Raw genomic sequence first — 23381 nt, forward strand, 5'->3', positions numbered from 1 at the left:
TGTAATGTGGGACTTGGTACTAGGTGGTAGAGGGAATAGTGGACGGTGTCTTGCTGGGAAGTCTGTCTCTAGCAGTGAAATCCTTTGCGGAGTGGTGCCTGGAGGGCAGTAGATCTGGGCTGAGCCTCCTGTCTGTCTGCCTAAGAGGGATTGCATCAGGCCTCGCAGATTAATCCGCCCGCAAAGCTCCTCTGAGAGGAAGGAGTGAGAGCGAGTGAGTCTGGCTGCCACAGATGAGCATGGAGAGGACAGTAGCACACACAGGCAGTCAGGCTAGTAAAGCACACTGTGGCCCAGCCAGCTGACTCCGGCACAGACAAATATGACAGTATACAGTAATGATGATGATCACCTGGTGCTGCAAGGTGACCTTGAAACACTGGAAAACTTCAAATGTGTGAAACTTCCCCAAGGCCAACTTTCTCCACTATATTTATTTTTTTGTTTGTCTTAAAGATGAGGCTGGTTCTCAACACGATCAGTCGTTACTGCATACTGTACATGACAGATGACTGTTTCCTTTCATGTTGTCTTTTATTCCCTTTTAAGCCAACGACAACGTGAGCATCAAAGAGCACAGTCGGAGACCCTTGCTGGAGGGCTGTTGTAGCTTTCCCTCGCAGGTTCAGAGAGTGGAGGTAAGAGCAGTATGAACTCACGTCGTCATCTGGGTCCATATTCATAAAACATCTTGTTGTATGAGTGCTGATCTAGAATCAGTTTAGCCTTTTACACCATAATGGATATGTTTATATGGACATGGGGGACCTGATTCTAGGTCAGCACTCCTACTCTGAGACGCTTTATGGATATGCCAGGTCCTGAAGTTAAAAAGGACCTGTGCTGGCTGGGCGAGTCTAGGATCATCTACTGGTTAGAGTTTACAATTATGGAGCCTTTTCTATGAGGACTGTGACCGTGCTGGACTGTAGTTACTGCTACTCCCCTCTGTCCTTTCTCTCTCGCTCTCTGATCTCCCCTCTGGGCCTCGCTCGCTCTCTCTGATCTCGCTAGTCCACTATCAAACCATCCAGCTTGTTCCTTCCTGTCCGAGTCATACCTATTAATGTTGTGGCTAGAGATCCTATGAATAACTGAATAGGAGGAAGCATCTTGTTTATAATGTCTACCTCCGCTGTCCATTTCAACCAAAAAGAGCTGAGCGGTTTTAAGATGATACCCCTGAGCGATTTAGCAATGATGTTGACTGATGTCAGAAGATAAAAAATAATTTAAGTGTAGCCTACCTGATGCTGAAATGTAATTGTCTTTGCCTTGTCTGCAGCCCCTAAATCCAGAAAGGAACCACACAGTGTGTGGGAAGTGTAGCTTATCCAGTGAAAGCCACAGCACGTGTGAACACTGTGGGAACTCCTTGGTGCCGGAGGTTCCCCACCTCTACCACCCCCCAGCAGCCCAGCCTACATCCCCCACGCCCAGACCCCCCATTCGACCTCACCCACAGCACACCCACCCCCATCAACACCCATCCCCAGGACCAAACAGTCGACAGCTGACCAAGAATAGCTTCTACGGTTCGTCCTCGACCATGAGGGCGCTGCCGCTGCGTGTGGACACAGTGATGAACCCGCCCATTCCGGTACGCATCACCACCCGGGCCGGCCTGCCGCTGCCACACAACGGGAGACCAGCGGGGGTGGGGTTGGTGGGGAGCTGCTGCGCCGGGAAAGTCGCCGGCAACAAAGGCAGGAGGACGGCCGCCAAGCAGCACGAGCTCAACGACCCCAGTAAGTCCACTGTCCAGGTATGCATCCCAAATTGCACCATATTCCATTTAGTGCTCTGGTCAAAAGTAGTGCACTATGTAGGGAATAGGGTGTCATTTGGGATACACACTTGGCCTGCTCAGTACTCACTCTTCACCTGCCTCGGTGCTGGTTAGTCTCAGGGTTTACTGCAGGCAGGTGTTTGTCCCTGTGAGAGGTAGTACACTACAGAAGTGGTTCATTTCAACCAACTGCACAGGACGTTCTCTGTAACCAACCACACAGCTCAAAACCACTAGCACCTGTCTGTACATCTTACCTCTCTCTGTCAGAACTGTTATCAAACAAAGGCCACATTTCAGGATGTAAATCCCATCTTGTTGAAATAATTTATTCAGCTGTGTTGCGTCTGGAAATGACGACTCTGTTTGTGTTTCAGTCGTGCTGTCCAGTGACGAGGATGAGGCGGACAACGCCAGCACGGGCAGCGTAAACAGGCTGGACAGCGTTTCCCCTCGGCCTGCTGACTCAGCCCACTCTTCACCGGCGCCCTCCGGAGGCAGAGTGGAGGCGGCAGTGAAGAGTAGCACAGGAGGGGAGCAGGAGGAGATCACTTCTGACTTCTTCTCCGACGTCGACAGCAGAATTTCACTACCCAGAAGGAACCGCATGAAAGATCAGGTATGTCGTCTTTTAACATAAACTCAGCAAGAAAATAAATGTCCCTTTTCAGGACCCTGTCTTTCAAAGATAATTTGTAAAAATCCAAATAACTTCACAGATCTTCATTGTAAGGGGTTTAAACATTGCTTCCCACACTTGTTCCATGAACCATAAACAATTAATGAACATGCGCCTGTGGAACGGTTGTTAAGACACTAACAGCTTACAGACGGTAGGCAATTAAGGTCACAGTTATGAAAACTTAGGAAACTAAAGAGGCCTTTCTACCAACTCTGAAAAACACCAAAAGAAAGATGCCTAGGGTTCCTGCTCATCTGTGTGAACGTGCCTTAGTCATGCTGCAAGGAGGCATGAGGACTGCAGATGTGTCCAGGACAATAAATTGCAATGTCCGTACTGTGAGACGCCTAAGACAGCACTACAGGGAGACAGGACGGACAGCTGATCGTCCTCACAGTGGCAGACCACGTGTAACAACACCTGCACAGGATCGGTACATCTGAACATCACACCTGCGGGACAGGTGCAGGATGGCAACAACAACTGCCCGAGTTACACCAGGAAGGCACAATTCCTCCCTCAGTGCTCAGACTGTCCTCAATAGGCTGAGAGAGGCTGGACTGAGGGCTTGTAGGCCTGTTGTAAGGCAGGTCCTCACCAGACATCACCGGCAACAACATCGTCTATGGGCACAAATCCACCGTCGCTGGACCAGACAGGACTGGCAAAAAATTGAGTTGCGGTTTTGTCTCACCAGGGTGATGGTCGGATTTGCGTTTATTGTCGATGGAATAAGCGTTACATTGAGGCCTGTACTCAGTACTTAATGCACCAGATACTGACTGTTACTTTTGATTTTGACCCCCCGTTCAGAGACACATTATTCCTTTTCCGTTAGTCACATGTCTTTGGAACTTGTTTAGATTATGTCTCAGTTGTTGAATCTTATGTTCAAATATTTACACATGTTAAGTTTGCTGAAAATTAACACAGTTGACAGTGAGAGGACTTTTCTTTTTTTGCTGAGTTAATATTTGTAAGTATTTTTCATTTAGACCGGGATAGCATGATATGACTAGGGTCGGCCGGGAGTCCTACCCATGCTGGGGTGGTGTATAGGTGCTGTAGGCGACCCGCATTATCCTCTACAACAGCCTCTGTGTATAGGGTGGTACTTGTGTGGATACGCAATTAAGTTTTCCTCAATTCAGGACTACATTATGTAAACGGACCTGTCTATAGTGAGCCAGTCTTGTCGTGAGCTGTTTTATCACGTTTCAGTCTGACTTTGAGTCTGTCTGTCAAAATGTCCTTGAGCCCATAATGTTCGTGATCTGCTCTCTCAAGGTAACCTCCTGGGTAGTTTTGCTTGGCAGAAAATGACATCACTGCGTGTTTTTGTATTCACCGAGATGGGCTCCTTAAGTTGTTTTTGGCAGCCGTTGTGACTAAGGATTTAAGTCTCCTCATTTACTTTTTGTGTGTTCAGGGTTGTAAAGTTTACCTTTGAGAAAACAACATAGTGCCACCGATATTTAGCTTGCAAAGGAATTGGGCAGTGGAATCTAAATGGCCAGTTTATGAATCACCTTGTGGTGTTGGCCAGACATCTACTGTATATGATTTGTATGAAGCAGCAGGTTTCAAGGCTGACCATGCATGTTATTTTCAGTTTGGAAACCAAATGCCGGATGACTCTACACCCAAGAAAAAACAGAGGATCTCTCCCGACAAGTTGGACAGCATCATCCTGGACTGTCGGAGTGTGAGAGTAGGGACTCTTCGCAGGATGGTGTCCAAGCCTGTCAATGTAAGTACCCTGCTCCTGTACTGTCGTGGCCAAAAGTTTTGAGAATGACACAAATATTAATTTCCACAAAGTTTGCTGCTTCAGTGTCTTTAGATATTTTTGTCAGACGTTACTATGGAATACTTAAGTATAATTACAAGCATTTCATAAGTGTCAAAGGCTTTTATTGACAATTACATGAAGTTGATGCAAAGAGTCAATATTTGCAGTGTTGACCCTTCTTTTTCAAGAACTCAATCTGCCCTGGCATGCTGTCAATTAACCTCTAGGCCACATCCTCACTGATGGCAGCCTATTCTTGCATAGTCAATGCTTGGAGTTTTTCAGAATTTGTGGGTTTTTGTTTGTCCACCCGCCTCTTGAGGATTGACCACAAGTTCTCAATGGGATTAAGGTCTGGGGAGTTTCCTGGCCATGAACCCAAAATGTCGATGTTTTGTTTCCCAAGCCACTTAGTTATCACTTTTGCCTTATGGCAAGGTGTTCCATCATGCTGGAAAAGGCATTGTTCGTCACCAAACTGTTCCTGGATGGTTGGGAGAAGTTGCTCTCGGAGGATGTGTTGGTACCATTATTCATGGCTGTGTTCTTAGGCAAAATTGTGAGTGAGCCCACTCCCTTGGCTGAGAAGCAAGGGTCTCAGGTAGAGGTTGACCGATTTAATCGGAATGGCCGATTTTCAAGTTTTCATAACAATCGGAAATCGTTATTTTTGGACACCGATTTGGCCGATTTAAAAAATATATATATATATAAATGTTACACCTTTATTTAACTAGGCAAGTCGGTTAAGAACACATTCTTATTTTCAATGACGGCCTAGGAACGGTGGGTTAACTGCCTTGTTCAGGGGCAGAACAACAGATTTGTACCTTGTCAGCTCTGGGATTCAATCCTGCAACCTTACTGTTAACTAGTCCAACGCTCTAACCACCTGCTTTACATTGCGCTCCACGAGGAGCCTGCCTGTTACGCGAATGCAGTAAGAGGCCAAGGTAAGTTGCGAGCTAGCATTAAACTTATCTTATAAAAAACAATCAATCAATCATAATCACTAGTTAACTACACATGGTTGATGATATTACTAGTTTATCTAACGTGTCCTGCGTTGCATATAATCGATGCGGTGCGCATTCGCGAAAAAGGACTGTCGTTGCTCCAACGTGTACCTAGCCATAAACATCAATGCCTTTCTTAAAATCAATACATACATACATAAGTATATATTTTTAAACCTGCATATTTAGCTAAAAGATATCCAGGTTAGCAGGCAATATTAACCAGGTGAAATTGTGTCACTTCTCACGTTCATTGCACGTAGAGTCAGGGTATATGCAACAGTTTGGGCCGCCTGGCTCGTTGCGAACTAATTTGCCAGAATTGTACGTAATTATGACATAACATTGAAGGTTGTGCAATGTAACAGGAATATTTAGACTTATGGATGCCACCCGTTAGATAAAATACGGAACGGTTCCGTATTTCACTGAAAGAATAAACGTTTTGTTTTCGAGATGATAGTTTCCGGATTCGACCATATTAATGACCTAAGGCTCGTATTTGTGTGTGTTATTATGTTATAATTAAGTCTCTGATTTGATAGAGCAGTCTGACTGAGCGGTGGTAGGCACCAGCAGACTCGTAAGCATTCATTCAAACAGCACTTTCGTGCGTTTTGCCAGCAGCTTTTCGCTGTGCTTCAAGCATTGCGCTGTTTATGACTTCAAGCCTATCATCTCCCGAGAATTAGGCTGGTGTAACCGATGTGAAATGGCTAGCTAGTTAGCGGGATGCGCGCTAATAGCGTTTCAAACGTCACTCGCTCTGAGACTTGTAGTTGTTCCCCTTGCTCTGCATTGGTAACGGTGCTTCGAGGGTGGCTGTTGTCGATGTGTTCCTGGTTCGAGCCCAGGTAGGGGCGAGGAGAAGGACGGAAGCTATACTGTTACAGTGGCAATACTAAAGTGCCTATAAGAACATCCAATAGTCAAAGGTATATGAAATACAAATGGTATAGAGAGAAATAGTCCTATAATAACTACAACCTAAAACTTCTTACCTGGGAATATTGAAGACCCGTGTTAAAAGGAACCACCAGCTTTCATATGTTCTCATGTTCTGAGCAAATAACTTAAATGTTAGCTTTCTTACATGGCACATATTGCACTTTTACTTTCTTCTCCAACACTTTGTTTTTGCATTATTTAAACCAAATTGAACATTTTGTTTTTTTCCGGATGCCCCAAAGAATCGGAAAGGGGATTCGTCAGAGAAAATGACTTTACCCCAGTCCTCAGCATCCCAATCTCTGTACCTTTTGCAGAATATCAGTCTGTCCCTGATGTTTTTCCTGGAGAGAAGTGGCTTCTTTGCTGCCCTTCTTTGCTGCCCTTCACCAGGCCATCCTCCAAAAGTCTTCGCCTCACTGTGCGTGCAGATGCACTCACACCTGCCTGCTGCCATTCCTAAGCAAGCTCTGTACTGGTGGTGCCCCGATCCCGCAGCTGAATCAACTTTAGGAGACGGTCCTGGCGCTTGCTGGACTTTCTTGGGCGCCCTGAAGCCTTCTTCACAACAATTGCACCGCTCTCCTTGAAGTTCTTGATGATCCGGTAAATGCTTGATTTAGGTGCAATCTTACTGGCAGTAATATCCTTGCCTGTGAAGCCCTTTTGTGCAAAGCAGTGATGATGTCACGTGTTTCCTTGACGTCACAGGAAGAACAATGATTCCAAGCACCACCCTCCTTTTGAAGCTTTCAGTCTGTTATTCGAACTCAATCAGCATGACAGAGTGATCTCCAGCCTTGTCCTCGTCAACACTCACACCTGTGTTAACGAGAGAATCACAGACATGATGTCAGCTTTGGATGTCCTTTGGAGACGGGACTGAAATGCATGGGAAATGTTTTGAGATTCAGTTAATTGGCATGGCAAAAGGGTCTTTGATCAGATGAATTGCAATTATTTGCAGTCTTCATAACATTCTGGAGTATATGCAAATTGTCATCATACAAACTGAGGCAGCAAACTTTGTGAAAATTTATATTTGTGTCAGTCTCAACTTTTGGCCACGTCTGTACTCTCTCTGTACAGACACTTATACTTACCTAAAATCTGGCCAAAAACAATAGCCTATCAGGTTTTTTTTCCTGGATCAAAAAGAGGCTTAGGTGGTGGGCTTGGTAGGAGGTGTGGAATGAGCGCCGTCAGTGTGCCTACACTTTAGAGAACATTTTAAGAGGCCCCCATCCTGCAATTCTACACATTTCTCCACGGAGCTGAGAGAAAATGGTGCCGTTGTAAAGCTTATTTCCTGTGATTCTACATATTCTGCCGTCGAGCTGAGAGAGAATTTTACCTAGTTTTCCTGCAATTCTACACATTTCTCCATGGAGCTGAGAGAAAATGGTGCCGTTGTAAAGCTTATTTCCTGTGATTCTACATATTCTGCCGTCGAGTTGAGAGAGAATTTGACCTAGTTTTCCTGCAATTCTACACATTTCTCCATGAATAATGTTATTCTTTTTCTTAAACATTACAAAATGAATACTGGTAAATTCAGTTTTGAATGTTCACTATTCCCTGACTGTCTAGCATACCGCCATCATTCAACCATCTTTGTCTTTCAGTTTACGGTCGATCACATTCATCTTGAAACTGAAGGTAGGAGACCACAAGAATGTCAGATGTCCTATAAATGTTTTCCTCTGCTCTCAAAGGACAACCTATTGTAGATAGACTAGACAGTGTTGTACAGTGTGTAGGGTTGCAAATGTACAATACATTTCTTAAATTTAAGTTGCTGGAATTGATCAAACTTAACAGTATGTGACGTAATAGTGCTTTCTGTCCCAGGTCCTGAGGTGGATTCTCTGGAGAAGGTGTGTCTGCGTGCGTCGGAGCTCATAAGCTGTGAGTGGTGCAGCGTGAGGAAGCTGCCCGTCCTTTTCTTTCAGACCAGCCCCGAGGAATGTGTGCGGCTCCGCACCCAGCTCAAGATGACCCGAGACAAGGGAGGCCTGTGCTGGTACGACTGCGCTGGCAACGGTAAGGACAGCAGACGCTACATAGTGATGTCAATTGAACTGTGGAGATCCCATGCCAGTTGCAACAGCAGTAGTCTGTACATAGATGGATGAACAGAAACCTGTGTTTGGAGAAGCCTATCTGTGACGTGTTATTTTGTGCTAAAATGTCAAGTCTGGTTGCTTTCCGTTCTGTCCTCAGACTCCGATGAGAAGTACATGGTGTTGATCTTTGAGAACGGGCTGTCGATGCAGCAGCAGATGGTTCTAGAGGAGATTCTACAAGAGATCGGCCGAGCCAACAACCTCAATGAGTTCCCCACCAAATTGTCGTTTGATGAAGCTAACATCAGATTGGTCAACTACAACAAAGCAACTAAAGAAAAGGTGGGCCTGCTTATTCCCTGTTTCCGGGAATCTTCCAACTGGGATGTCTGGAGAACTTGGGAATTTTGGGAAAGTTGTTGGAATTGATCAAACCTAACAATATGTGACGTAATAGGGCTGTGTGTCCCAGGTCCTGAAGATTAGCATCTTAGAGCCTTTTGAGACTAGCTACCAAAATATATGTTGCTGGTTTTTGGTTTACATCCCTTTCTTGTAGGTAAACAACAGCACTAAAACCAACACACCGGCTCCAATGGTGCGAACGCGCATGGCTACACGACAGCAGAACAGTGCGTTCTTTGATGATGAAGACGATGACATGGCTGAGCTCCAACCCACCTTCACTGGACCAATCATAAAGTACAAGGGTTATCTATCTCCTACTCCTGGGTCATGTTCATTAGGCACCAAACAAGAAAATTTACTGAAACGGGGGACTATCTGAAACTTGTCCAATAAGAAACACTTGTTTTTGTTTTCTGTTGCAAACGATTTTGCTTCGTTGTACCATAATGAATACAACCCTGTCATCTTAAGTACAATTCTGTGTTTTTGTTCCTGATGGTTTAATCATTGGATGGTTGTGTTGCAGGTTGATGGTGTACCCACCTCCTCCAGCCAAGGGGGGCATATCGGTGACTAACGAAGACCTTCACTGCCTTAACGATGGAGAATTCCTAAACGACGTCATCATAGACTTTTATTTAAAGTTGGTGTAATTTGCTTTCCATTGTAAATTTTACTTTGTCTATTTTCCATTGTCTTTAAAGTCACATTCTCTGTTTGATATTCTATCGAAGCAGTGCTTGCTTTTGTTGCATATAAGGGACATTGGCCAACCTCACAGGGACTGTGGATTGACTGTTTTCTGTGTGTTTTCCCTTTACTTAGATATTTAGTTTTGGAGAAGTTGAAAAAAGAAGACTCGCAAAGGAGTCACGTGTTTAGCTCATTCTTTTACAAGAGACTCAACCAGAAAGAGAGGAGAAACCTCCCAGACACCACAAACCTACCGTGAGTCTCCTCTTCTCTGCCAGTGATATGAGGGGCAACACATTTCACACCAAATTGAGTTATGACAGGACAGGACAGAAGCTGGAGTCTGGTTTAGTGATAGCTCTGCCGAGTCCGGACCACACACATCCGCTGGCTACTGCGTTTCGATGCCCGCCTCGGCCCTTCCTCTCGGTCTCACTCAGTCTTCCTCTCTACATTTCCACCATGATTATTATTGTCCATAAAACAAAATAACAACGACTTAAAAAAACAAACATGTTTCTTCTTTGCTGGTTATCAGGATGCAGAAGAGGAAGCACAACAGGGTGAAGACATGGACCAGACATGTAGACCTGTTCCAAAAGGACTTCATCTTTGTTCCCATAAATGAGTCGTAAGTTACTGTCTCTAAATATCACTGACTTCTTCCCAAATGACACCCTATTCCCTATATAGTGCACACATTCTTATATAGTGCACCACTTTACAAAAGTAGTGCGCTTTATAGGGCTCTGGTTACAATAGGTTCACTATTTAGGATGCACAATCTATCCAAATGGAATTTCATTCAAGTCTCAAAGGGATACTTTGGGATTTTGGCAATGAAGTCATGGATACCATTTTTATGTCTCTGCATCCAGTATGAAGGATGTCGGAGGTAGTTTCACAAGCCAATGCTAACTACAGTAACCCTCGGAAAGTATTCAGACCCCTTGACTTTCCACATTTTGTTACGTTACAGCCTTATTCTAAAATTGATTCAATCGTTTTTTTTTATCAATCTACACACAATACCCCATAATGACGAAGCGAAAATAGGTTTTTAGAAATGTTTGCAAATGTATAAAAAACAACAACAACAGATTGGGATAAACAGATATCAAGGTTTATCTGGAACAGTAAGAGACCAATAATTAGATATACAACATTACAGTTACCAAAAAACTGTGGGGGTATGGCCTTACCAAACCTAAAAGATTATTATATGTCAGCCCAATTGGGAGCTCTGGTATGTTGGTGCAATTGAGAATATGAATCCAAAGGGAAAGACATGGAGACTACTTTGACAGAGACACACATACAGTCAGTTTTGGGAAATAAGGAAAATAATAAAAGAAATATACAATAGACAAAATCAGTGGATTAATTTCTTTCTAAAGACATGTTTTAGACTAGTTAAGCAAAATAATTTAGAGAGGTCAAACTGCTGAGTTGGCCCGCATACGACCCCAGCTTCATCCCTGCAACTCAGGACAGCAGATTTAAACAATGGACGCAGAAAGGCATCACATCATTCAGTACAAATATAAGGGATGAGGACCTAGATAACTTCCAGGACCTAAGTAAAAAACATGGCTTGGATAAACAAGATTTTTACAGATACCTACAAGTTCAACACTATTTCTTGAGGGAGATAAAAGTGATTGAGCCACGAGCACCTCAAAAATGTATCCAAGTATTCACTAACAGATACAACTTGGGGAGTAACAAAAAAACTATTTCATATCTCTACTTGGGTATTCAAAGAAACATTCTACAAACTATATTAAAAAGAAATGGGAGGAGGAACTTAACATTGAAATAACTGATGAAACATGGTTGAACATATTCGAGACAAAGCTCCACCGACGCATGGTCATGGCGATAATTCTGTTGGAAGAATGTTATACGTTTGTTCATAACACCTAAACTGAAATCAAAACAGACTGGCTCACTACACCCTTGTTGGAGAGAATGCGGTCTATTGTGGGCGGATCACTCTCATCTTTTGGACGTGCCCCACAATCGAAACTTACTGGGGAGAAATAAGATCTAACATTGGAAAAAGAATGGGATTTGACATAGAACAAACATTAATTTCTTTGTACATGGGTGAAATACCTGATAACTTACACACTAGAGAAAAGTACCTGTTGAAGGTCCTACTGGCAGCCAGTAAAAAGGCTTTCACTAGGAAATGGCTTCAAAAAGATGGAGCGTGGAGCGTATGACCTTTGCTTTAAGAACTCAACAGGAGAGAGAGGTCAAGAATACTGGGTTTCGTACTTAAATGGTCTAATTCAAAGATGTCAATGTAACTAATATGATGAAGGTGTGATGTGCACTGTAACTGCCAGATCTTTTTTGTTGTTCTTTTACTTGACTTTATTTGTACTTTCTTTGTGTTCCTCAATAAAAACATAGTATAAAGAAAAAACAACAACAGATACCTTATTTATGTATGTGTTCAGACCCTTTGCTAAGAGACTCAACATTGAGCTCCGGTGCATCCTCTTTCCATTCATCCTTGAGATGTTTCTACAACTTGGAGTCAACCTGTGGTAAATTCAACTGATTGGACATATTTTGGAAAGGCACACACCTGCCTATATAAGGTCCCACAGTTGACAGTGCATGTCAGAGCAACAACCAAGCCATGAGGTCGAGGGAATTGTCCGTAGAGCTCCGAGACAGGATTGTGTTGGCACAGATCTGGGGAAGGGTACCAAAACATTTCTGGAGCATTGCAGATCCCCAAGAACACAGTAGCCTCCATCATTCTTAAATGGAAGAAGTTTGGAACCACCAAGACTCTTCCTCAATCTGGTTGCCCGGCCTAACTGAGCAATCGGGGATGAAGGACATTGGTCAGGGAGGTGACCAAGAACCCGATGGTCACTCTGATAGAGCTCCAGAGTTCCTCTGTGGAGATGGTTGTCCTTCTGGAAGGTTCTCCCATCTATGCAGCACTACACCAATCAGGCCTTTATAGTAGAGTGGCCAGACGGAAGCCACTCTTCAGTAAAAGGCACATGACAGCCCGTTTGGAGTTTGCCAAAAATGCACCTAAAGGACTTTCAGACCATGAGAAACAAGATTCTCTGGTTTGATGAAACCAAGATTGAACTCTTTGGCCTGAATGCCGAGCGTCGTGTCTGGAGGAATCCTTGCACCATCCCTATGGTGAGGCATGCTGGTGGCAGCATCATGCTGTGGGGATCTTTAAACACCAGGGACTGGGAGACTAGTCAGGATCAAGGAAAAGATGTACACAATTTCAATCCATTTTAGAATAAGCCTGTAACGTTACAAAATGTGGACAAAGTCAAGAGGTCGGAATACTTTCCGAATGCACTGTAGTGTTAGCGCAATGATGGAAGTCTATGGTATCTACTAGCATGCTAGCAACTTCCTTCAATCTGCACTCAGAGTTATAGAAATGCTATCTACAAGTTAATTTGACGCTGGGGAAGTAGATAAATGGCTTCATTGCCAAAAACCTGATCCCTTTAAGCATTTATGTGACGTGCAGTGATGAAAGCAAACACATTTGTTATTTTGTATCAGTATAAGATACAATGTAAGACACAGATGGTAAACCTAATTCTCTTTCTTAACCAAACCAATTGGTCTCTCTATGTTTCAGAGCCCACTGGTACTTGGCAGTGATCTGCTTCCCAGGGATGCAGGACCCTCAGTTTGAGCCCAACCCTTTGTGCCAGGCCCCAGGGCTATCACAGACACAGTCAGCCCCCCAGGGCAGGCCTCCTGACCACTGCCGGCCACTCTCCCCAGAGTCAGACTACTGTGAGCCCCCAGGCAGTGATGAACCCGTGGCCCCCTCAGAGAAGCTGTCCCTCATTGCAACAGAGGCCTCCTCGGAAGGACACTCCCACAGCGAGCAGCCAAAGGGAGCGTTTACCTGTCCCAATGGGGGCCAAGTGCCTCCCAAAACCTCTTTAGACAGGGTGAATGGGCTGGTCAATGCTCAGCCACAGTACACAGGTGAGCCACAGGCAATGTTTCTACTTGGAAGTAGCATTTAATTGCACTGTGTTAAGTACACTGTATCCTGTGCATATGGTAAATATACTTTGATGTCTTAGAAGCTGTGTGGAAATTGATGGATGAAGAGTCCGTTATCTCACTGGCTTTTTAATCATGTTTTGCAGATGGCTTGCACAGAATCAGTTTGTGTTACAGATCAGGTAGTGGCAATGGTGATGACACAGATACCTTTTCTGATGATCAAAGCTCCTGTCAGGTAATGGGGGAATTTGCTATTCTGTTGGTGACATTTGTATTTATTATGGAACCCCAGTAGTTCCTGCCAATGCAGCAGCTACTCTTCCTGGGGTCCAGCAAAATGAAGGCAGTTTATACAATTTCAAAAATATTACAACAAATTCACAGATTTCACAACACACTGTGCCCACGGGTTTAAATACAATTTTACTGCTTGCATCAGTTACTTGATGTGGTATAGAGTTCCATGTAGTCATGGCTCTATGTAGTACTGTGCGCCTCCCATAGTTTGTTCTGGACTTGGGGACTGTGAAGAGATGTCATAGACACACATGGGTGTCCGAGATGTACGCCTGTAGTTCAAACAGACAGCTCGGTGCATTCAACATGTCAACACCTCTCATAAATACAAGTATTGATGAAGTCAATCTCTCCTCCACTTTGAGCCAGGAGAGATTGACATAAATATTATTAATATTAGCTCTCTGTGTACATCCAAGGTCCAGCCGTGCTGCCCTGATCTGAGCCAATTGAGTCCTTTTTTTGTGGCACCTGACCACACGACTGAACAGTAGTCCAGGTGTGACAAAACTAGGGCCTGTAGGACCTGCCTTGTTGATAGTGCTATTAAGAAGGTAGTGCAGCGCTTTATTATGGACTTACCTCTCCCCATCTTATCTATTTTTGTATCAATCTGTTTTGACCATGACAGTTTACAATCCAGGGTAACTCAAAGCAGTTTAGCCACCTCAACTTGCTCAATTTCCACATTATTTATTACAATATTTAGTTTGAGGTTTAGTGAATGATTTGTCCCATATACAATGCTTATATATATTTTTTTATATTTAGGACTAACTTATTCCTTGCCACCGACTCTGAAACTAACTGCAGCTCTTTGTTAGGGGGTTGCAGTCATTTCAGTCGCTGTAGTAGCTGACATGTATAGTCATCCGCGTACATAGACACACTGGCTTTACTCAATGCCAGTGGCATGTCATTAGTAAAAAATTTAAAAAGTAAGGGGCCTAGACAGCTGCCCTGGAGAATTCCTGATTATGTTGGAGAGGCTTCCATTTAAAGGACTCCCTCTGTGTTCTGTTAGACAGGCAACTCTTTATCCACAATGTACAGTTGAAGTCGGAAGTTTACAGACAGTGGGGCAAAAAAGTATTTAGTCAGCCACCAATTGTGCAAGTTATCCCACTTAAAGATGAGAGAGGCCTGTAAGGTACACTTCAACTATGACAGACAAAATGAGAAAAAAAATCCAGAAAATCACATTGTAGGATTTTTAATGAATTTATTTAGTCTTCACAAGGTTTTCACACACTGTTGCTAGTATTTTGGCCCATTCCTCCATGCAGATCTCCTCTAGAGCAGTGATGTTTTGGGGCTGTTGCTGGGCAACACGGACTTTCAACTCCCTCCAAAGATTTTCTATGGGGTTGAGATCTGGAGACTGACTAGGCCACTCCAGGACCTTGAAATGCTTCTTACGAAGCCATTCCTTCATTGCCCGGGCGGTGTGTTTGGGATCATTGTCATGCTGAAAGACCCAGCCACGTTTCATCTTCAATGCCCTTGCTGATGGAAGGAGGTTTTCACTCAAAATCTCACGATACATGGCCCCATTCATTCTTTCCTTTACACGGATCAGTCGTCCTGGTCCATTTGCAGAAAACCAGCCCCAAAGCATGTTTCCACCCCCATGCTTCACAGTAGGTATGGTGTTCTTTGGATGCAACTCAGCATTATTTGTCTTCCAAACACAGCGAGTTGAGTTTTTACCAAAAAGTTATATTTTGGTTTCATCTGACCATATGACATTCTCCCAGTCTTCTTCTGGATCCTCCAAATGCTCTCTAGCAAACTTCAGACGGGCCTGGACATGTACTGGCTTAAGCAGGGGGACACGTCTGGCACTGCAGGATTTGAGTCCCTGGCGGCGTAGTGTGTTACTGATGGTAGGCTTTGTTACTTTGGTCCCAGCTCTCTGCAGGTCATTCACTAGGACCCCCCGTGTGGTTCTGGGATTTTTGCTCACCGTTCTTGTGATCATTTTGACCCCACGGGGTGAGATCTTGCGTGGAGCCCCAGATCGAGGGAGATTATCAGTGATCTTGTATGTCTTCCATTTCCTAATAATTGCTCCCACAGTTGATTTCTTCAAACCAAGCTGCTTACCTATTGCAAATTCAGTCTTCCCAGCCTGGTGCAGGTCTACAATTTTGTTTCTGGTGTCCTTTGACAGCTCTTTGATCTTGGCCATAGTGGAGTTTGGAGTGTGACTGTTTGAGGTTGTGGACAGGTGTCTTTTATACTGATAACAAGTTCAAACAGGTGCCATTAATACAGGTAACAAGTGGAGGACAAAGGAGCCTCTTAAAGAAGAAGTTACAGGTCTGTGAGAGCCAGAAATCTTTCTTGTTTGTAGTTGACCAAATACTTATTTTCCACCATAATTTGCAAATAAATTAATTAAAAATCCTACAATGTGATTTTCAGGATTTTTTTCTTCTAATTTTGTCTGTCATAGTTGAAGTGTACCTATGATGAAAATTACAGACCGCTATCATCTTTTTAAGTGGGAGAACTTGCACAATTGGTGGCTGACTAAATACTTTTTTGCTCCACAGCACACCTTAGCCAAATACATCTATACTCAGTTTTTCACAATTCCTGACATTTAATCCTAGTAAAAATTCCCTGTTTTAGGTCAGTTAGGATCACCACTTTATTTTAAGAATGTGAAATGTCAGAATAATAGTATAACGAATGATTTATTTCTGCTTTAATTTCTTTCATCACATTCCTAGTGGGTCAGAAGTTTACATACACTCAATTAGTATTTGGTAGCATTGCGTTTAAAATGTTGGACTTGGGTCCAACATTTCAGGTAGCCTTCCACAGGCTTCCCACAATAAGTTGGGGGAATTTTGGCCCATTCCTCCTGACTGAGCTGGCGTAACTGTGTCAGGTTTGTAGGCCTCCTTGCTGGCACACGCTTTTTCGGTTCTGCCCACAAATTTTATATAGGATTGAGGTCAGGTCTTTGTGATGGCCACTCCAATACCTTGACTTTGTTGTCCTTAAGCCATTTTGCCACAACTTTGGAAGTATGCTTGGGGGTCATTGTCCATTTGGAAGACCCATTTGCGACCAAGCTTTAACTTCCTGACTGATGTCTTGAGATGTTGCTTCAATATATCCACATAATTTTCCTGCCTCATGATGCCATCTATTTTGTGAAGTGCACCAGTCTCTCCTGCAGCAAAAAGTACGATCTTTGTTCCCTTGTGTAGTTGCAAACCGTAGTCTGGCTTTTTTATGGCGGTTTTGGAGCAGTGGCTTCTTCCTTGTTGAGCGGCCTTTCAGGTTATGTCGATATAGGACTCGTTTTACTGTGGATATAGATACTATTGTACCGGTATCCTCCACAGCATCTTCACAAGGTCCTTTGCTGTTTTTCTGGGATTGATTTGCACTTTTCGCACCAAAGGCCGTTCAGCTCTAGGAAACAGAACGCGTCTCCTTCCTGAGCGGTATGACGGCTGCGTGGTCCCATGGTGTTTATACTTGCGTACTATTGTTTGTACAGATGAACGTGGTACCTTCAGGCGTTTGGAGATTGCTCCCAGAGATAAACCAGACTTGTGGAGGTTTACAATTTTTGGCTGATTTCTTTTGATTTTCCCATGATGTCAAGCAAAGAGGCACTGAGTTTGAAGGTAGGCCTTGAAATACATCCACAGGTACACCTCCAATTGACTCAAATGATGTCAATTAGCCTATCAGAAGCTTCTAAAGCCATGGCATCATTTTCTGGATTTTCTAAGCTGTTTAAAGGCACAGTCAATTTAGTGTATGTAAACTTCGGACCCACTGAAATTGTGATACAGTGAATTATAAGTGAAATAATCTGCCTGTAAACAATTGTTGGGAAAAATGACGTGCCATGCACAAAGTAGATCTCCTAACCGACTTGCCAAAACTATAGTTTGTTAACAAGAAAATTGTGGAGTGGTTGAAAAACAAATTTTAATGACTCCAACCTAAGTGTATGTAAACTTCCGACTTCAACTGTAGCAGGGGGTGTTAAGCCATAACACATATGTATTTCCAGCAGCAGACTATGATCGATAATGTCAAAAGCCGCACTGAAGTCTAACGAAACAGCGCCCACAATCTTTTTATCATCAATTTCTCTCAGCCAATCATCAGTCATTTGTGTAAGTGCTGTGCTTGTTGAATGTCCTTCCCTATAAGCATGCGGAAAGTTTGTCGTCAATTTATTTTCTGTAAAATAACATTATCTGATGATTTGCAGATTAAGTTAAATGAATGTTGTGTAACTTTGTTTAATTCTTTTTTTGTTGTCTAGGATGAGTGCAGTGAGGACGGTGCACTTGCTGAAGGTCTGGAACCCCCTGAGAGCTCAGAGTGGACGTCAAAACCCACCGTCTGTAAACAGTGAGTAGGAGAGGATGTTCTACCATTCTTGTGGCAGTAGAGGATGCAATTGCTTTCCTTCTGACACCTTTGTGGATAGTGTAATTAGAGGTTAATGGCTATGAATATTTACCTCAAAATTACAATGTTTTAGGCCTTTTCTAAGTGATTTGTTTGTTTTCTCAGGCCTTGTATTCTCATCATGGACTCGTTACGTGGCCCTGCCAGATCTTCTGTCATTAAAACATTACGAGAGTAAGTCAATACTTTAATACTGTTCTGAATATTGTAGATTTAGTTTGCCTAATTAGAACACAAAAGCAAACCTTCCCAAGCCATTTGTATTTTGTTTGTGTGCGTGTGTGTTTAACTGCAGGTACCTGGAGGTGGAGTGGGAGGTGAGGAAAGGAAGTCGGAGGAGTTTTGGGAAGGACCAGACAAAGGGTTCTAGCCCACATGTGCCTCAGCAGGACAACTTCAGCGACTGTGGAGTCTACATTCTGCAGTATGTGGAGAGCTTCTTCGAGGTGCGAGTATAATCTGGAGCGACACAACCAGTGTACACACACACACCATATATATACTGTAACTGAGACACCTTGAGCCATATAATGGGATGTAGGCCATTAACACAGTGTTGCTGTGTCATTTTAAATTGCCTATGTATTTAGTGACGCAATTACTTGTAGCAGACTCACCTTGCCCATGATCCTGGTAGGATAAATAGTTGTACAGTGCATTCGGAAAGTATTCAGACCCCTTGACTTTTTCCACATTGTTATGTTAGACTTATTCTAAAATGTATTACTTTTTTTTTTCTCTCTCATCAATCTACACAATAACCCATAATGACAAAACAAAAACAGGTTTTTAATTTTTTTGGCAAATATATTAAAAATAATAAACTGACATTTACAGAAGTCTTCAGACCCTTTACTCAGTACTTTGAAGCACTTTTGGCAGCGGTTACAGCCTCGGGTCTTCTTGGGTATGACGCTACAAGCATGGCACACCTGTATTTGTGGAGTTTCTCCCATTCTTCTCTGCAGATCCTCTCAAGCTCTGTCAGGTTGGATGGGGAGTGTCGCTGCACAGCTATTCAGGTGGGTAGGCTGGGCCACTCAAGGACATTCAGAGACTTGTCCCGAAGCCACTTCTGCATTGTGTGCTTAGGATCATTGTCCTGCTGGAAGGTTAACCTTTGCCCCAGTCTGAGGTTCTGAGTGCTCTGGAGCAGGTTTTCATCAAGGATCTCTCTGTACTTTGCTCCACTCATCTTTCCCTCGATCCTGACTTGTCTCCCAGTCGCTGCTGCTGAAAAACATCCCCACAGCATGCTGCTGCCACCACCATGTTTCACTGTAGGGATGGTGCCAGGTTTCTTCCAGATGTGACGCTTGGCGTTCAGGCCAAATAGTTCAATCTTGGTTTCATCAGATCAGAGAATCTTGTTTCTCATGGTCTGAGTCTTTACGTTCCTTTTGGCAAACTCCAAACAGGCTCTCGTGCCTTTTACTGAGGAGAGGCTTCCATCTGGCCACTTCCATAAAGGCCTGATTGGTGGAGTGCTGCATAGATGGTTGTCCTTCTGGAACGTTCTGCATCTCCACAGAGGAACTCTGGAGCTCCGTCAAAGTGACCATCGGGTTCTTGGTCACCTCCCTGACCAAGGCTCTTCTCCCCTGATTGCTCAGTTTGGCTATGCATCCAGCTCTAGGAATAGTCTTGGTGGTTCCAAACTTGTTCCATTTAAGAATGATGGAGGCCACTGTGTTCTTGAGGACCTTCAATGCTGCAGAAATGTTTTTGTACCTGTCTTCAGATCTGTGCCTAGACACAATCCTGTCTCGGAGCTCTACGGATAATTCCTTCAACTTTATGGCTTGTTTTTTTGCTCTGACATGCACTGTCAACTGTAAGACCTTTATATAGACAGGTGTGTGCCTTTCCATATGTCCAATCAGTTGAATTTACCACAGGTGCACTCCAAGTTGTAGAAACTTCTCATGGATGATCAATTGAAACGGGATGCACCTGGGACTTGAAATTGAGCTCATCGCAAAGGGTCTGAATAGTTATGTAGATAAGGTATCTGTTTTTTATTTTTAATACATTACATTATTAATACATTACATTTCTAAAAACCTGTTTTCACTTTGTCATTATGGGGTATTGTGTGTAGATCGATCAGTCTAATTTTAAAAAAAGTCTAACGTAACTAAATGTGGAAAAGGGGGAAGGGGTCTGAATACTTTTCGAATGCACTGTATATTGAGTTTAACTGAATTACCTGCAGTGGTTGTTAATCAATTGAGCAATTGCCTGAACCAGGGTTTTAGACTATTGATTTGGAAGCTTCATTTCTACCTTGCACCACTCTGAAAATTGTACTTCAGACTGAATCCAAAATAATTATGATTTTGGGCCCCCCATTCAGAATCCACTTACCAGCTTTCATCTCCCGGTTAACCTGGAGGAATGGTTCCCGCAGCAACGGATGAAGACGAAACGCGAAGAGATCAAGGAGCTCATCTTAAATATCCAAGCCCAACAGGAGATGGAGGCGGGCCAGGGCTCAGCCAAAGGCTCCCCTGGAGGACAGGAGATGGGAGAAGAGGATACAGGGGAAGGTGTAGAGATTCAGAACCTGCCTGTCAGCCCCTGAGGTGCACTGTCTAGTCCGACACTGCTACCTACTTACCTCTTTTAATTTAACATGATGGTCCTATCTATCGGGTGGGTCTCCCGCTGCCTGGCCAAGCCTGGATGGAGGTCTGCCTGCCTGCTGCCTGGGCCAAGCCTGAATGGGGATCTGGAGGTATGCCTGCCTGCTGCTGGGCCCAGCCTGGATGGAGGTATGCCAGCCTGCTGCCGGGCCCAGCCTGGATGGAGGTCTGCCTGCCTGCTGCCTGGGCCAAGCCTGAATGGAGATCTGGAGGTATGCCTGCCTGCTGCCGGGCCCAGCCTGGATGGAGGTCTGCCTGCCTGCTGCCGGGCCCAGCCTGGCTGTACACTGCTGGATTACTCTCCATCTCCATTATTTTGTAACTGCCATATTCCTTCCATTGACAACAAAACAAAACATTTTAAATTTGTATTGAATAAAACATGTTATATTCTGGAAATTTTTTGCTGCTTTTGTAATTGACTGTTTTTGATGCTGTGCTCTACATGAAGATCATCATCCATAGGTTAGTTATGTTTTCTTCATAAATGTTATTTTTTTCAGTAGGGATCTGTGCAGAATATACCGTTGTGCTGCTCTCTCATCGGGTTTATGCTTTCGACTGAGACTGAACTGGCGGTAATTTGTCATTTATATCCATACCTCTCATTAATGGGGCGGCAGGTAGCCTAGTGGTTAGAGCATTGAACTAGTAACCGAAAGGTTGCAAGATCAAATCCACGAGCTGACAAGGTCTGTCGTTCTGCCCCTGAACAAGGCAGTTAACCCACTGTTCCTAGGCCATCATTGAAAATAAGAATTTGTTCTTAACTGACTTGCCTAGTTAAATAAAGGTCAAATAAATAAATTAATTGTTTAGCCAGTGCTTGTTAAATCCCTACTACCAAAGTGGGTGGATCTTGAGCATTAAACACAGACACGAGCACATCACTTGCATTAGTTTTTATAACAGTGTTTTCCTCTGCATAAAACATTCCGAGTTGGGTGCACCTTTTCCCTAGTAAAATATTTGACAGTTACTGTTATAGAATGCATGAGATGTCATCCCAGGTTCAATATCTCTTGTTATATTAGTGCATTATGCCTAGTTGCTTCATCTGGTCACCTGGGGTGGATGGGATGTAAAGTAGGTCCTCTAGAGAGCTGCTTGTCCTCCATTGTTTGAACAAATAACTGCTATTATGATCTATCATTATCTAGGGATGATTGGTTCTTGACATTTTATATAGGGATATACACTGAGTGACAGACTGACCAGGTGAAAGCTAGGATCCCTTATTGATGTCAATTGTTAAATCCACTTCAATCAGTGTAGATAAAGGGGAGGAGACAGGTTAAAGGATTTTTAAGCATTGATACATGGGATTGTGTATGTGCCATTCAAAGGGTGAATGGGCAAGACAAAATATTGAAGTGCCTTTTGAACGGGGTATGGTAGAAGGTACCAGGCGCATTGGTTTTAGTGTGTCATGAACTGCAACACTGCTGGGTTTTCCACACAACCGTTTCCCATGTGTATCAAGAATGGTCCACCACCCGACTCAACACAACTATGGGAAGCATTGGAGTCAACATGGGCCAGCATGCCTGTGGAACGCTTTGGACACCTTGTAGAAACCATACCCTAAGGAATTGAGGCGGTTCTGAGTGCAAAAGGCCGAGGTGCAACCCAATATTAGGAACCCAATGTTCTTAATGTTTTGTACACTATATTTAGTGGGTGTGTACATGACGGAACACAGCAGTTTTATAGATTTTCTTTTCCAAAGAGCTTTTATTTTATATAACCCTAGCTCAAAGTAAGCTCCATGTATATTCAGAGGTTAATTATTTGTTTTAATCACATTGATCTTAAAGATACTGTATGTGAAGAAGTATGTGAAAACAGCAGAATGAGGCTTTCCTCTCCATTTCTAGGTATGTGTAGCTTTTTGAGTTCATAGACGCTTTGCATTCATTCCCACGCTCCATCCTGATGGGTGTTTTAAAACCAAGCCTGTATCCCAAATGGCACCCTGCTTCCTAGGTAGTGCACTACTTTGACCCCATGTAGTTAGTGTACTACTTTTGACCAGAGCTCTGGTCAAAAATAGTGCACTATATAGGGAATAGGGTGCCATTTGGGACGCTAACCATGAGAGAATATCCTAGATGCCTTCACTGCGGTTATGGTCACGGACAATGTTGTGTAAATATTTTACAAGCTTAAGTTGGATCAATGCACCCTCACACTTGTCCTCTGTGATGTGACGGACAGTATCTATTGTCCCCTGAAATGTCAAGTGCATCCAAACCCATTCTGCCACACAACCAGTCATCATAGTTTCCATGGAGGATAGGCCTATGATGGTGTTTGCACAGCTAGCCTTGTTTTTCATGAGGGCTGGCCCAAGTTGGCTGGTGAATAGACAAACATTTCCTCCAGCACAACCTGGAATTGCCTTTCATATGTACATGATGCAAGGTGGCCAATGCACTTGCCCACCTCACCAGGTGTGGAGTGTGATATATTTGTTCTTTGTCTTTCCTCCCAAAGTAAGCACTTGTCTTGTTCACTTCCCTTGAACTTGAAATTAATGGTTTAAGAAACATGGTGGAAGCTCCCAA

General features: G+C 43.6%; 1 protein-coding gene and 1 long non-coding RNA gene across 4 annotated transcripts in view; both read left to right on the forward strand.

Annotated features, from left to right (window-relative positions):
* LOC139415027 (sentrin-specific protease 6-like) overlaps nucleotides 1-21213 on the forward strand; it is a 33793-nt gene extending 12580 nt beyond the window's left edge. For all 3 annotated transcript variants that reach the window (XM_071162775.1, XM_071162773.1, XM_071162774.1), the window contains 17 exons: nucleotides 550-638; nucleotides 1286-1748; nucleotides 2167-2408; nucleotides 4084-4221; nucleotides 7853-7886; nucleotides 8079-8270; nucleotides 8451-8635; nucleotides 8853-8995; nucleotides 9228-9344; nucleotides 9527-9649; nucleotides 9933-10025; nucleotides 13038-13396; nucleotides 13564-13655; nucleotides 18021-18109; nucleotides 18275-18343; nucleotides 18465-18615; nucleotides 20526-21213. In XM_071162775.1, the coding sequence (XP_071018876.1) occupies nucleotides 550-638; nucleotides 1286-1748; nucleotides 2167-2408; nucleotides 4084-4221; nucleotides 7853-7886; nucleotides 8079-8270; nucleotides 8451-8635; nucleotides 8853-8995; nucleotides 9228-9344; nucleotides 9527-9649; nucleotides 9933-10025; nucleotides 13038-13396; nucleotides 13564-13655; nucleotides 18021-18109; nucleotides 18275-18343; nucleotides 18465-18615; nucleotides 20526-20753 (2807 nt within the window). In that variant the 3' untranslated portion in view covers nucleotides 20754-21213. The remainder of the gene's footprint in view (nucleotides 1-549; nucleotides 639-1285; nucleotides 1749-2166; nucleotides 2409-4083; nucleotides 4222-7852; nucleotides 7887-8078; nucleotides 8271-8450; nucleotides 8636-8852; nucleotides 8996-9227; nucleotides 9345-9526; nucleotides 9650-9932; nucleotides 10026-13037; nucleotides 13397-13563; nucleotides 13656-18020; nucleotides 18110-18274; nucleotides 18344-18464; nucleotides 18616-20525) is intronic.
* Nucleotides 21214-21328: 115 nt separating this feature from the next.
* LOC139415028 (uncharacterized) lies at nucleotides 21329-21697 on the forward strand. Its single transcript, XR_011634927.1, has 2 exons — nucleotides 21329-21476; nucleotides 21507-21697. It is a non-coding gene; the product is annotated as an uncharacterized lncRNA (long non-coding RNA).
* The last annotated feature ends 1684 nt before the right edge of the window (nucleotides 21698-23381 follow it).

The sequence above is a fragment of the Oncorhynchus clarkii genome, chromosome 8 (assembly GCF_045791955.1).
Source record: "Oncorhynchus clarkii lewisi isolate Uvic-CL-2024 chromosome 8, UVic_Ocla_1.0, whole genome shotgun sequence".
In the NCBI taxonomy this organism is placed as follows: domain Eukaryota; kingdom Metazoa; phylum Chordata; class Actinopteri; order Salmoniformes; family Salmonidae; genus Oncorhynchus; species Oncorhynchus clarkii.